This window comes from Triturus cristatus, chromosome 5_1 (assembly GCF_964204655.1).
Source record: "Triturus cristatus chromosome 5_1, aTriCri1.1, whole genome shotgun sequence".
NCBI classification, from domain to species: domain Eukaryota; kingdom Metazoa; phylum Chordata; class Amphibia; order Caudata; family Salamandridae; genus Triturus; species Triturus cristatus.
The window spans coordinates 9581765-9597717 of record NC_140587.1 but is presented as its reverse complement, the minus strand read 5'-3'; the positions used below and the strand labels follow the sequence as shown (position 1 = coordinate 9597717).

Below are 15953 nucleotides of genomic sequence, written 5' to 3'. Positions count from 1 at the left end.
ACCAAAGGAGCAAGAAAGGCTCATCCCAGGAGGGGGGGCAAATGTAAAGAAGAGGGATAGAACATAACCCAGGCAAACGATGTGAAAAAAGAGTCAAAGAGTGATTGAGCAGGAAAAGATCACCAGTGTAAGAGTGTAAGACATCTATGGCTTCAATTGGAATTCCATAGAGCATATTATCAAGCCCATTATCGCCGTTTTAGCGGCAGTTTCCTGCCGCTTAAGCGGCGATCATTTCATTGCCTGTCTTGATAATATGCCCCAGAGAGAGTGAGAAAAGAGGGGAACAAAAAAAACAGAAGAAGCATCAAAAACTTGGAAAATAAAGTAAAAGTCAGCAGGATTATTGTGGCAGAAGCCTGCACTCCTGTCAGTGGTCACATCAAGGCACAGACATGGGGCTTCATCCATGTTAAAAGGAGTTCCCCTGGAGCTGGACTCCTCTTTTCTACAGAGATGATGATTTCCAGATCACTTGCCGGGGACCAGTCAGCGTGCCACAAGGCTGCTCCAGCAGACAGTTTCAACAGTAAATGTAAATGAGAAACTGGGTTTAAGCTGACATGATTTGCATATGTAAACAGAGGAGTTTATTAGCCTTGTGTGCTGCCGATGCGTCACTTTTTCCCATATTACAATGCTGCGCACCGGCGGTGCAAGGGACTTGTAAATATGCAGAGTTCCTTGTGTTTGAAGATCATTTAAAATTGAAACTGCTTTATATATAAGCGCGAGCGCAGGCAGCACTGGAGAATCACAGAACACAGCACTAGAAGAAATGGCGTCTCCTGCTGAGCGCAAGGCGTTCTACGACAAGAACTTTGATCCCAAGCAACCGATGAAGCTGTATCTGACTCCAACGTCTGTGTTTCGTGCAGATTCTTTTATTCAAGTAATTCCTTATTTGCAAAAGTTCTTCTCATCAGGTAGATACTGAACTCTTTTCACCTCTTCAATGTCATGATACTTGATCTCTACGTCATAGAACTGTTTTCACCTGTAAGGTCAGACTTCTTGCGCAAATGGCTATTTTTACGACTCTTAAGTAATCATTGTGGTGCAGCTGTAAAAAGCCAAAGGACCATGGGGCATATCAGCAAGTGCCGGCGATAATTATCGCCGGCTAGCGTGGATTTTTATCTCTGAGATAGAGTGCTATTAGCAACACTTATCTCAAAAGCGATAAAAATCCTCGCGCTAACTGCCTAATGCGAGATTATCGCTGGAAAACCAGCGATAATCTCACGAAATGTGGCGTTAGCTTGTTGATAGGGACTCACAAACTTAGCCATGATATCTAACTTCCATAGGATATCATGGCTTAGTCAGTCCTGAAGCAGGCGTAAGGAAAGTAGCGATAACAGGGGTTATCGCTACTTTTCCAGCCGCTATGCTTCATAGCGTGGGACTTGATGTCAGATCAGGAACGCCCACTTTGCATCTCATTAGAGATGAAAAGCTGGGTGTTAGGATTTCCTGCGCTAAAGCAAGGTTTCACGCGTTAGTGTGGCCTTGCTAATTAGGCGATAAAATTATCGCTGCTTTTCGTCTGAAAACGGCTGCGAAAGCGGCGATAATTTTGTATCGCCGGCTTGTTGATATGCCCCATATTTATATCCCCTATTGGATAGCGCTTGCGACATGATGCGTGCACCGCACAACTCTTAATCTGGAGGAACGCAACGCAGCCCAGCGCACAGCAAGTCACTGCTTTGCATTGCTCTGCCCTGGAAGGCATTCCATGGGCATTGCATGGGTATTCTCACGCAGCTCCCATGGACTTTGACGCATTCCCAGATTTACCAGAAATGGTGAACCTGGCAATGTGCCAAAATGCTACTCCTTCCTTGGAGGGGGCGTAACGATGAGAAATATTTGTATCTCTCCCTGGTTTTCCCTCTTCCCATGTGTTCTGCGTTCTGCAGTCCAAATATAATTTTTGTGCAATCCTGCTGACAACGCAGACACCCTTGCACCATGGTGCCAGGGTGCCAGCATTGGCGCTAGGCTGCTGAAAGGGCTCCAACGCAGGGAGAACGGACAGGAATGCATCATCGTGCATAAATACGCTTCATTCCTGCCCTTCCACATTGGCGCAGGGCAGCGCAGCAAGTATAGTTGTGGTGCTGCCCTAGGCCAATTCCCCATCACTGAGCCTCTTTGTCTTCAGTGCCCATGGTTCTCTTCGGAAATTCATGGAATTTTGCTGAATCTCTGGATTAGGTTTTTCTCTTTTAATAAAAGGTTTTTTCCTCGATTGTCAGCCCACCTGTGCCCGTTCTGTGATTTCCACACAATGTACTGCACTACCAGCAAGCACACTTCGGCCGTACCACATAGAGTGGGCACCGAGGGTCAGATTCACAAAACCATCTTTATTGGTGATGTTTAATGCAGTGCTTGCCGCAAACAGCTTTTACCACCATATTATGAAAACAGGATCCTGAACACGATAATGTGTGATAAGAGTGTCTTTGCAGATGTGTTGCCTCCCATTTTGCTGTGGAGGGGCTGAGTACTGTTTTTTGTGTTCTTTTATTGCAGTATTTGTTGTTGTGCTGTGATGCTGTTGTGCTGCATTCTGTTGTAACTGCTGTGTTGTCTTTGCCTTGCTGTGTTTGAAATGGGTTGTTATGTTGGTTTGTTCATGTTATTGTATTATGGTCAGTTGTTTGCTGTGGGGGTGATGAGTACTGTTTTTGTGTTCTTTTATTGCAGTATTTGTTGTTGTGCTGTGATGCTATTGTGCTGCATTCTGTTGCAACTGCTGTGTTGTCTTTGCCTTGCTGTGTTTGAAATGTGTTGTTATGTTGGTTTGTTCTTGTTATTGTATTATGGTCAGTTGTTGGCTGTGGAGGTGATGAGTACTGTTTTTGTGTTCTTTTATTGCAGTATTTGTTGTTGTGCTGTGATGCTGTTGTGCTGCATTCTGTTGTAACTGCTGTGTTGTCTTTGCCTTGCTGTGTTTGAAATGTGTTGTTATGCTGGTTTGTTCTTGTTATTGTATTATGGTCAGTTGTTGGCTGTGGAGGTGATGAGTACTGTTTTTGTGTTCTTATATTGCAGTATTTGTTGTTGTGTTGTGCTGCTGTTGTGCTGCATTCTGTTGTAACTGCTGTGTTGTCTTTGCCTTGCTGTGTTTGAAATGTGTTGTTATGTTGGTTTGTTCATGTTATTGTATTATGGTCAGTTGTTGGCTGTGGAGGTGATGAGTACTGTTTTTTGTGTTCTTTTATTGCAGTATTTGTTGTTGTGCTGTGCTGCTGTTGTGCTGCATTCTGTTGCAACTGCTGTGTTGTCTTTGCCTTGCTGTGTTTGAAATGTGTTGTTATGTTGGTTTGTTCATGTTATTGTATTATGGTCAGTTGTTGGCTGTGGAGGTGATGAGTACTGTTTTTGTGTTCTTATATTGCAGTATTTGTTGTTGTGCTGTGCTGCTGTTGTGCTGCATTCTGTTGCAACTGCTGTGTTGTCTTTGCCTTGCTGTGTTTGAAATGGGTTGTTATGTTGGTTTGTTCTTGTTATTGTATTATGGTCAGTTGTTGGCTGTGGAGGTGATGAATACTGTTTTTGTGTTCTTTTATTGCAGTATTTGTTGTTGTGCTGTGATGCTGTTGTGCTGCATTCTGTTGTAACTGCTGTGTTGTCTTTGCCTTGCTGTGTTTGAAATGTGTTGTTATGCTGGTTTGTTCATGTTATTATATTATGGTCAGTTGTTTGCTGTGGATGTTTCAACAGATGCTGCTGTATTTCCAGCTAAAAACTGCAAACTCCTTAGTTTTCAACAGTTTTTCATGTGCCTTCTCCTTGCATTCCCCTCCTTTTCTCATGAACAGATCACCACAAAGCAGTTAACAATTCTAGTGCCTTGAGGCCCTCTTGTGTGATTTGCCGTGCTTTAAATATCCTTGATTGATTTGTTGACTTTAGGCTGGACACATGTTCCAAAGGTTGCGTCACAGGTTTCTTTTCCAGTAGCTGTGGTTTTTTTGGAAAATATTTTTTTATTGAGTGTCACATTGAGATTACATTCCCACATTGCAATTAATAATCGTACTGGAGATATTTCTAGTATGTCGGTGATCCGAGACTGTGCTCTTCCAGTAGCTGTGTAGAGTGGTTTAGTGGCCACTCTTAAGATTAGGATATTTCTTGAATCTATCTTTGCTTGGGGAGTAACTGTAGACACTGACTGAATTACAGGAATTTAGTGCTGACAGTGAGGGACCTGTCCTGATGAATGCCTTTGAACAGAGGGCAGAAACATGTAGACTTAAACCAGTGAGCTTGAATCCCAGAAAAAAACAGTGTCCTTTGGTTTTTAAAGAAGTGATAGGGAGGATTTATGATTAAAAGGAGCAGTTTTGTAACATTCCTTTCATATTTTTATAGTTTGATCCCAGTGTTTGTGGTAGATTATAAACTGTCTGACATCTCAAGGAGTGAATGGAAAAATGTCCCTCAGCAGTGGTGCAATCACACAACGTGCCAGTATCTTAGTGATGTTGCTATGGCGTCAAGGACAGCTGGAGAAGGATGAAGGAGCGCCTGAGCCGAAGGTGTAATCACCTTAGACTCTGCGTTCCTGATATTGTGGTGATATTTTATTATATTTAAAGGATGTGTCAGCCACAGATCTCTCCTCTGATTCTCCATCCATTGATTTTGCATTTTAGTAAGTACCTTGTCATGTTCAATGACCCAGTTTTTAAAGTAAATGGGCAGGGACATGAACACATGCCTACGCACCACGGACGCCCGCTCAGAGGCACCATCACTATTTCTGTGTTGTGGCCAGGGCACCCTTACAGGGTCTCACGTCTGACTCTGCCCACCAGTGTCAAGAGGATAGGCCATCTCCAAGTCCATGTTGTCACCAATACCAGAAATAGAATCACCAGCAACATAGAACCCATGACTGATATATGTTCAAGCACAGCTCCATAAGACACACTCACAACCTCTCTGCACACACATGCATGTATCTGATACCCTTTGCTTCCTATTGACATGTGACAGCATGTCAGAAAGTGACTCTTTTGAAATGTTAGCCATCCACTTTTTGCCTGGAACATGATGTGATTTTGGGTAAAAATGCCCTGGTCACTGCTAACACTGCCACAACTCTTTCCCAAAACTGTACCATGATTGGCAGAGCTTCAGAAACCCCTTTAAGTCCCCAGTAAGCGGCACTATTGGTACCCAGGGCATTTGGACTGAAGCAGGTCAACTAGGGCTGCAGCACAAATTGTGCCATCCTAGGGGCCCCGCACCACGATCCTGCAAACATCCATTGCAGGCTGCGTGTCTTGGTGCACACTAGTCTGAAGAGCTGACATGGCACACATCCCTGTGCACCATGCTCACAGACACTGCATGAGATGTAGGTTAGTCATCCCTATTGCAGGCCTTACAGCCCTAAGGCAGTGTGTACTATACCCCATGACGAGATATGATGCTGCGGTACCTAGGTCCATTCTTGGATATTGTAAGTGCACAGAGGAGTCATAGAGAGGACATAGGATGGACGCCGGTCATTACGGATTTCCTAGCACCACAAAGGCTTCACTGTACCCAGAAAAGTTTGTTACCAAACATCTCTTCTTAATAAATCCACACGGTTGCCAGTGTTGTATTTATTAATAAATGCATACAGAGGGTACCGTAGGGGTGTCCTCTGAAAACTTACCAACTACTGGTGTGGTCTCAGACTAGTCTCTGCCAGCCTGCCACAACCAGACATGTTTCTGACCTCATGGGGAGAGTCACGGGGAGAGAGCCTTCACTTCCAGAGACCTGGAACGATGGCTGTTGCGGGCGGAGGTGCTCCATACCTCATCGAAGCCAGGATGGCATTCCAAGGTGGGAAGCTTCGAAGGCAATGCCACCAATAGAAATGTAACCCAGGCATCTCCAGCTAGTGGAGGATGCCAACCCCGCAGTCCTGGCCCAGGACAGGCTGGAAAATTAGCTAGATTAGGAGGTGTGCCTACATTCAGCCAGCACCATCCCTAAGGTGGGGCAGGTGATGTGGACCCCACTTTTTCAAATTCTTCCATCTTGTGTTGGAGAGAATTAGTCAACCAGGGTCATGAGTTATGCCCACTTCCCAATGGAATTGGTCATATGAGGGGGTAGTGGCCCTAAAGGTAGGTAGCTCATTGGCTTCCACCTGTCACTCCCTTTAACGCCACTACATTTAGTATTTAGGTGGCACCCCTCAACCCTGAACTTCATATCCGATGGACATAAACAGGCAAGGAAGAGCTGGTGCTGTAGCCTTTGCCTGCCTTTGCAATACTCAACCATTGCGGTGAGCTGTCTTGTTCTGCCGCTGTGAGAGCTCTTAACCCCTTCGCTGCCAGGCCTTTTCTCCCTCCTGTGTCACACTCTTTTTTGGCTATTTGGGGTAGTGTGCGCTGAGGCCCCTGTAACTTTTTGACCACATAAGCTATCCACGCCAAATTTGCGTCCTTTTCTTCCAACATCATGGGGATTATGAAGGTACTCAGGGTTTGTGGATTCCCCTGGAGGGGTCACAGAAAAGAGCCAAAATACAGCAAAATTTAGTTTTTGGGGGGGAAAATGGGAAAAACGGGCTGCAAATGAAAGCATCTGGGGTTTTCCTTGCAAATGTTATCAAAAAAGGGTTTGTGGGGCTGAAATCACCATTTTCCCAGCTTTTAGGGGATGCCAGACTTTTGTCAGAAACCCAAAATTTTTTACACAGTTTTGGCATTTTTCTGGGACATAGCCTATTTTTGCAATTTTTTATGCTTTCAACCTCCTTCCAGTTAATGGTAGAAATGGGTACAAAAGCAATAATGGATCCTGGAAAGCTACACATTTTAGAGAAGTAGACAACATTCTGAATTCAGCAAGGGGTCATTTGTGCAGATCCATCAAGGTTTCTTAAGTGGAAACTAACAGTTAAATAAAGGATAAATTGAAAATATGTTGAATAAAAGCGCCTTTTGTGTCAATGTTTTCACCTGTAACTTCTTCTAATTATGACAGCTCTTTGAAAGCAATATACCATTACATCCGCTGGACATTACTGGTTGTGGGGATATATAGGACTTGTAGGTTCACCAAGAACCCGACGAACCCAGAGCCAAAAACTGAGCAGCAACTTGCAATGGTTTTTTGATATGTACCGGGTATATAGTAATTATTCTGTAAAAATGTGTACATGGAAAAATCGGTATGAAAGACACCTATGTATTTCTGAAATGGGATCAAAATATAGAGTTTAGAAACAGTAGATATTTGCACATTTCCGAAATTGGGAATACTCATACTAGCATGAGAATTATCAGTCATTTTTTAGAATGACTTCTTTTTTACACAATGTCTTTCATTTGGAAGGCAGAAATGCATCGAAAGTCAATAGGTAATAACAGTTCCTTTACAAATCTGAATTACCCTAAGTCTCTCGATAAAAATGGTACCTCACTTGTAGGGGTAGGCATAGTGCCCACGACAGGAAATGGCTCAAAACCCAACGTGAACACACCACATTTTCACAATGCAAAATTACCCTTTCTTAGCAAAGTGCCTAGCTGTAGTTTTTTAACCCTAGCTCTGCCGGCACCTAGGGAAACCTAGCAAACCTATACATTTGTGAAAACTAGACACCCAGGGGAATCCAGGATGGGGTGACTTGACTGCCTCCCACCAGGTTCTGTTACCCAGAATCCCTTGCAAACCTAAAAAATTGCCGAAAACCCCACCTTTTCCCCACATTTCTCTGGTGGAAAGTTCTGGAATCTGCGTGGATCCACAAATTTCCACCCACCCCGCGTTCCCCAAAGTCTTCCGAGAAAAATGGAACCTCACTTGTGTGGGTCAGTCTAGTACCCGCGACAGGAAACGGCGCAAAACGTAAGGTGGACATACCATAATTTCGTTGCGACAAATGACCCTTTTTTGGCAAAGTGCCTAGCTGTAGTTTTTGAACCATATCTCTGCCGGCACCTAGGGAAACCTAGCAAACCTATACATTTTTGAAAACTAGACACCCAGGGGAATCCAGGATGGGTTGACTTGACTGCCTCCCACCAGGGTCTGTTACCCAGAATCCCTTGCAAACCAAAAAAATTGCCAAAGAAAACTCATTTTTCCCATATTTCTGTGGTGGAAAGTTCTGGAATCTACTTGGATCCACAAATTTCCACCCACCCAGTGTTCCCCAAAGTCTTCCGAGAAAAATGGTACCTCACTTGTGTGGGTCGGCTTAGTGCCCGTGACAGGAAACGGCGCAAAACGCAATGTGGACACACCTCAATTTCACAGCGAAAAATGACTCTTTTATGGCAAAGTGCCTAGCTGTAGTTTTTGAACCATAACTCTGCCGGCACCTAGGGAAACCTAGCAAACCTATACATTTTTTAAATCTAGACACCCAGGGGAATCCAGCATGGGGTGACTTAACTGCCCCCCACCAGGTTCTGTTACCCAGAATCCCTTGTAAACCTAAAAAATTTCCCAAAAAAACAATTTTCTCCACATTTCTCTGCTGGAAAGTTCTGGAATCTGCGTGGATCCACAAATTTCCACCCACCCCGCGTTCCCCCACATCTTTCGAGAAAAATGGTACCACACTTGCAGACACCCTTGCATCTTGAGGTTCCATTGTAGGCACCCATGCTCCACCTATGGAATGCCATCCCAGGGCAGAGTCATGCAAGGCCGGGGCTTGCACTTGCCTTGCCTTCCTCCAGACTTATGAAGCCATGCAGGACCATGCAAGGTGGCCTTGCGTGGCTTGATAAATCACCCTTGTGCGCCCCTTGCGTGCCACAAGAACACCGAAACACAACGATAAATATTTCCACAAGTTTATGTAAACAACATTTGTGGACACAGGGCATTGAATAAGATTATGGAAAACAGTTTGACAAGAAGGTGAGAGAATACAAAAATCTGAATGAGGTACGATATCTCGGGTCCAGATTGTGACCTATTTCTAGCAACAACAAAAAAATCCAACAAACACTTCTGTCAGTGATGACACTGGAATTCCAGTGGGCATGCACCTCGGAGCACAGTGGTAAGTGTAGGTGTAGGGAAGAAGCAGACTGCTTCTGACTGCTGTACAATGCTGGTGTTTTCCAGTTCCATAAAGATAATAAAGTTAGGTGTCACTTACAATATAGGGTCAGTCTTATTTTGGTAAACACAGTGCAGTGACAATGTGGTGATGTTTTTGAACACGGATGCACCAGACCTCAAGCTGCCTGAATGTGATCTCTTGGAAGTGTCCTCTGTGCCCAGGCATGACGCCACCATCGTATGACCCTGGATCATCGAGGGGTACTGTATAAAATGGGGAATCCCCATTGGACTGAGTGTGTGGATGCCAGCATGTAATACAAGTGACCCAGGAGGGGAGTTCCCCATAGGCGAAGAGCACCTGCAGGGATAAAGCAAGTAGGGTCTCCTACTGCATTGTGCGGGTCTCAAGATGCAAGGTAGCACAGTTCATCTGTCAGCCTCAGGCAGCAATTTTTCTGAGGGCCTCAGAGACATTGTCTTGAAACACTTTCTACCCCAAAATGATGTGGACTACGGAGAATAAGAGTTTTAGTCCATGCAGCAATATTCGAACAGCCCATCCATTCATCTGTATGGAGTTACAAGAGTACTCTCCACTGCCGCACACAGCAGAGCTTCTAACAGATAAGCTTCTCTGTCTCCTGAGTTACTCAATATGATGTTTCCGGAGTAACTTCGACTACTGCCAGGGCCTGAACATCTCTTTCTTATGAGTTACTCTATATGGTATTTCCTGAGTGCCTTCTAATGCCACCAGCGGGTGAGCTTCTCAGTCTCCAGAGTTACTCCATATGGTGTTTCCTGAGTACCTTCCACTGCCGGCAGCGGGCGAGCTTCTCAGTCTCCAGAGTTACTCCATATCATGTTTCCTGAGTACCTTCCACTGCCGGCAGCGGGCGAGCTTCTCAGTCTCCAGAGTTACTCCATATCATGTTTCCTGAGTACCTTCTAGTACCGGCAGCGGGCGAGCTTCTCAGTCTCCAGAGTTACTCCATATCATGTTTCCTGAGTACCTTCCACTGCCGGCAGCGGGCGAGCTTCTCAGTCTCCAGAGTTACTCCATATGGTGTTTCCTGAGTACCTTCCACTGCTGGCAGCGGGCGACATTCTATGTCTCTTGAAATCTCCATATGATGATTCCAGAGTACTTTCAACTGCGGGCAGGAGGCACGCTTTTCTGCCTCCTGGGTACTCCAAGTGGTGTTTCCTGAGTACTTTCCACTGAAGCTAGGGGGTGAGCTTCTCTGCCTTCTAAGTAACTCCATATAGTACTTCCTGAGTACCTTCCAGTGCCAGCACGGATACAGCTTCTCTGTCTACTGGTTACTTCATATAGTGTTTCCTGAGTACTTTCCAATGCTGACAGGGGGCGGACGTCACTGTCACATGTGAATATCTCTGTCTCAACAGCTCAAGTAAGAACCTACCGGTCTGCAAACTTCACACCTTCTACCGCCCCCCAGGAGACAATCTCCCCTTTATTGAGGAACTATTTGAGATCATTTCTAGCAATGTTGACTCACCCTTGTCCCAAATCTTCCTTGGTGACTTTAATCTGCACTGGGCTAACTCCATAGACCCTGCGGTTTCAAGCCTTAAAGCCTTTCTAATTGATCAGGATCTGACCCAGCATTGTGACCAACCAACCCATAATAAAGGAAAGATACTTGACCTCATTATCTCTAACGGGCAGAGCGTCTCCTTGGATTCTATTACCCCATGTGACTGGTCAGACCATCACTGCATCCTTTTTTATAACAACAAGGAGGTACAGTTGTGGAAGGCCCAACCAACGAAATCAAAGATATGGAAAAGAGACCTCAGACTAGTAAACCCTGTTGAGCTAGCCGCCCTCTGTACATCGACCCTCTCCTCTCAAGCGGACCTGACGGAGGTGCAGCTACTCACTGACTCCTACAACGGGACCATCTCCAACATCATGAATGACATTGCTCCACTCAAACATAAAAATGCCTCAACTAAAATTTCTAAACCGTGGTACAATGAAAACCTAAACACGGAACGTCGCAACCTTAGGGCAATTGAACGCTCCTGGAGATCGAATCCCTCCTCGCACCAACTCAAACTCCTAGGAGACGCCAGGATCCTTTACTACAAACAAATCAGGAATACTAAGTCTAACTATTTCAGACTCCAATTCGATCAAGCGGCAAACCGCCCCAAGAAACTGTTCGCTTTGGTCAAACAGCAATCAATTGTAGGCCCAAACCTATCTGAACCTGGACGCAATCCACCCTCAAGTGACGATCTTGCTTCTTTCTTCATTGAGAAATCTAAACTCATATCATCTGAGCTCGCTGCTAAGAATGCCGGACTCTTCTCCTCCAGGGCAGCCTCTCCACCTGTCCTCTTTGAAAAGCTCAACTCTACCCCCCTGATACCTAAGAACAATGCGACCTTTGCCCCACTCAGTGAACAAGATATCAAAAGGATCCTGCGGAATATCAATCCCTCTAACCACTTCAGTGACCCGTTACCCCCATCCATTTTCAAGGAAATCAAGAATGCACTCATCCCTACCTGGACAAGGATTGTAAATGCTTCTCTGTCACAAGGCACAATCCCTGATTGCTTAAAAGCAGCCCAAGTATCCCCCAAACTAAAAAAACCTAACGCTGATAGGTCAGACCTCAATAATTTCCGACCTATCTCCAACATACCCACCCTTGCAAAACTCCTTGAAAAATGCGTTCAGTCCCAACTCTGTGCTCACATTGAGAACTACCAGCTCTTGGACCAACATCAATCCGGCTTTCGGACAGGGCATAGCACTGAATCAGCCCTCATTCATGCTATGGATGACATCCTAAAGATTCTCGATCAAAACGGTTCCTGCCTCCTGATCCTCCTTGACCTTTCCTCTGCTTTTGACACGGACAATCATGTCAATCTCTTAGCCATCCTGCAAAACAGGATGGGCTTTGGTGATCAGGTGCTACAGTGGTTCTCGTCCTTCCTCCATCACAGATCGCAAAGAGTCAAGGCAAATCACTCTCTTTCCCAGCAGCCCTCTCCTGTTCTCATGGGGGTCCCCCAAGGATCTGCGTTATCTCCAATCCTCTTCAACCTTTTCTTGGAACCATTAGCTAACGCACTTAACTCCATGGATATTCATTTCCACATGTATGCCGACGACACGCAACTCTACTTGAAAATCTCATCCCCGGAAAACCTCATATCACTCAACACCATCCTAACGTTTACTCAAAACTGGTTAATTGAGAACCATCTCCTGCTCAACACCTCAAAAACGGAATTCTTGCTTGTCTCCCCTCAGAATCACACCCCTAATCTCGACCCCTGGCTGAGCCACCTCGCTGCTTTCAATGGCACCCCGCTCATCGTAAACTCAGCCAAATCTCTAGGAGTCACCATGAACAAGAACCTGAATATGAAAAATCATATCAGCAACACATGTAAAGGAGCAAACCACTTGATAAGGACACCCAGAAACATCAAACCTTTCCTTCCAATTAAGGATTTCAAGCAGTTGGTTCAAGCTCTTGTCTTACCGAGGCTAGACTATGTAAATGTAAATGTAAATGTATGTGTCTTGTAAAGCGCACTGCTGCCCTGAGGCGTCCTGGCGCTGTAGACCGCTGGGGAACCCGTCCTGGCTATCCCTGTGAGATGGTCCCTCCAGGGTATCTCCAAGGTGAAACCAGGCATCCCCGGCGAATGTGGGGGGCCGTTGTGGAGATGAGGTGGCAGTGCTACCCTCTGTGGCCTGCCCAAATACACCCTGGCTCCGCTAAGGGCCTCACTGAACGCGGCTGCTAGACTGGTTACAGGAACCAAACGCAACGAGTGCATATCGCCAGTCCTAAAAACTCTAAATTGGCTCCCCTATGAAGCTCGAATCCAGCTAAAAATTGCCACGATGACGCACAAAGCTATCCACTTCAATACGCCCAGGTATCTGGCGCAAAAACTTGAACTATCTTGTGGTGTAAGAGCATCTAGAAGCGCTACTACCTTACTCTTAAAACCACCTATCCTGAACAAAAAGAGAACCTCTAACAGAGCCTTCTCCGGCGCGGCTCCAAAGATCTGGAACTCTCTTCCTCCAGAAATACGCAGAATCACCAGAACAATGGTGTTCAAACTGGAAGCCAAAAGATTCCTGATGAAGAAACTCCTTCAGTAATTGGGCTAACCCCTTGGCCCGTTGACATTGTTCCTACTTCCATTGTTTCTACATTTACTACTATACATTTTTTAATTTTTTTTATTGACATACTGTGTACACTGTCTTCTGTTCAACATAACTGATATGTGATCTTGTATTCACTTTACGATTCATTTGTGTTTTCATCCTGTGGTTGTTACTTTATTAGCTTCCAGATCTAGTTTGAGTGTAAAGCGCTCTGATATCCTAAATAAATGAATAAATAAATAAACGGGGTGAGATTCTCTGTCTCCTGGATGTTCCGTATGTTGTTTCCTGAGTACCTTCCACTGCCACCAGCAGGTGAGCTTCTCTGTTCTCTGGTTACTCCATAAGGCATTTCCAGAGTGCTTATTAATGCCTCCAGTTGGAGAGTTTCTCTGTCTCCTGAGTTACACCATATGGTGTTTACTGAGTATCTTCTACTGCCACAGGGGGCGAGCTTCACTGCCTCCTATGTTACTCCATATGGGGCTTCCTGAGTACTTTGCACTAATGCCAGGATGTGAGCTTCTCTGTTCCCCGAGTTGTTCCATACAGTGTATCCTGAGTACCTTCCACTGCCATCATGAGGTGAAGTTCCCTGTCTCCTTCTTACTCCATATAGTGTTTGCTAAGTACTTTTCACTACTGCCATGGTGACTCCATGCAGTATTTCATGAGTACCTCTCATTGCTATCAGACGGCAAGCTTCTCTGTCTCCTGAGTTACTCCATATTGTGTTTTCTGAGTACCTTCCACCTCCTCCAGGGGGCGAGCTTCTTCTTCCCCTAAGTTACTCAGTATGATGTTTCCTGAGTGTATTCCACTGCCGCCAGGGGGGGCAATTCTCTGTTTCCTTGTTACTCCACATAATGTTTCTTGCGTACGTTCCACTGCCAGCAGGGGGGGGAGTTTTCTTTTCTCCTGATTGCTCAACACGGTATTGTCCCAAGTATTTTTCACTGCCGCCAGGAGACGAGCAAGACCACTGACTCATTGTCAGTGAAATTGCTCTCCCACCCTGGCAGCTCCACCATCAAGTGAGGCCCTCCTGAGCCCCAGCACTCAGTGTTGGTGTTCGAGGCCCTCCTCCACCCACAGGCTATACGTGCACCTCATCCCTGGTAGTCCAGTGGACCACTCACTCTCTCTCTTGCTTCGTTTTTCTGCTTGCTTTTTCATTCTCCTTCGTATTATCGCCCTTTAACTGTTACTCTCTTTCTATCACTTTCCATCTTCCTTTCACTTTTCACTTCTTTCTGCGGACCTCTCTCCCGTTTTTATACCTGCCGCTGCAGCCGCTGCTGCCCCCGCAGCCCCTCTCCCCCAGCTCTACCAGCCCAAGCCAGTTTCCCCTCCCCGCACCCGCCTCCCAGCTGTCCAGCCCACCCCGACCCCGACCCCTACTTAATGGCGGCCGCTGTGAGGCCGCGCAGCAGACGTGCGCAGCATGCACACTGCTGGTGTGCCGGTCAAGACCATGGATCCAGCACAACCCACCCGCGACCGCACCATAGACCCTGCAATGCATCCTCCTCAATGTCTGATCCCTCCACAAACACGCTACCAAAATCTGGGACCTCCTCGACAGCACCACTCCAGACGTCGCATTCTTCACTCAAACCTGGACTGGCACCACCTCGGGACCTGACATCGCCATCGCCATTCCCCAAGGATACAAGATCTCCCAGAAGGACCGCCCCACCCACCCTGGGGGGAAATCGCCATCATCCACAAATACACCCTCTGGCTGAGCACACTCTCTGACGAGTCCACAGACCTGATGGAACAGCTACATTTCAAGATACAGGCCAGCCCTACCACCACCCTCCAGGGGACCCTCATCTACCGACCCCCCAGGCCCCGTGGATGATTCACCAACTCCATCACGGACAATATCGCCCTGCAGGCCATCACATCCACCAACTACACCTTGCTGGGAGACCTCAACTTCCACCTCAACAACCAACTAGACCCCAACACCAAAGCCCTCCTGGACAACCTCCACAACATAGTACTCCGCCAAATAGTGACCAAGCCCACACACTCAGCAGGACACACCCTCGACCCCATCTTCACCACAGGAAACTCCATCGCTTTCAGCCACACCACCGAGCTCCCGTGGACAGACCATCACTGCATCCATTTCACCCACCATCCACAGAACCCAGCACCTGCTCCCTCACCCAAATTGGACTAAAATCACAGATGACAAGCTGACCACCTCACTCGGCAACTCCACCCCAACCATTGTGGACAATGACGACCCCAACACCGCAGCCCGAACCTTGCACAGATGGATCTCCGACTCAGCCAACACCATAGCCCCCCTCAAGAAGAACAAAAACACACACACCAGGAAAGCCAGTTGGTTCACCACCGAACTCCAAGAGTCCAGACGCACATGCCGCCGCCTCGAAAAGGCCTAGAGGAACTCCAAATCTACAAAAGCCCACAACAAATTCAGAGCCGCCACCAATGCCCACCACCAACTAATCAGAAATACAAGAAAGAAAGCGATCAAAGACAGAATCTCCATGCACGCGCACAGCAGCAAAGAACTCTTCAGCATCATCAAGGAATTTGCCCAAACGATCAGCGAGTCTACAGACATCCCTTCTTCACAAGACCTCTGCGACAAACTCAGCACCTTCTTTCACCACAAAATCAAGAACATTTATGACAATTTTGACTAAGACAGCCAACACACAGAACCCTCACCAAC

At 46.3% G+C, this 15953-nt stretch overlaps 1 protein-coding gene across 1 annotated transcript in view; it reads left to right on the top strand.

Annotated features, from left to right (window-relative positions):
* The first annotated feature begins 619 nt into the window (after nucleotides 1–619).
* LOC146829945 (nicotinamide N-methyltransferase-like) overlaps nucleotides 620–15953 on the top strand; it is an 81790-nt gene continuing 66456 nt past the window's right edge. Inside the window, exon 1 of the mRNA XM_085604209.1 lies at nucleotides 620–926. Coding sequence (XP_085460335.1) covers nucleotides 779–926 — 148 coding nt within the window. The 5' untranslated portion in view covers nucleotides 620–778. The remainder of the gene's footprint in view (nucleotides 927–15953) is intronic.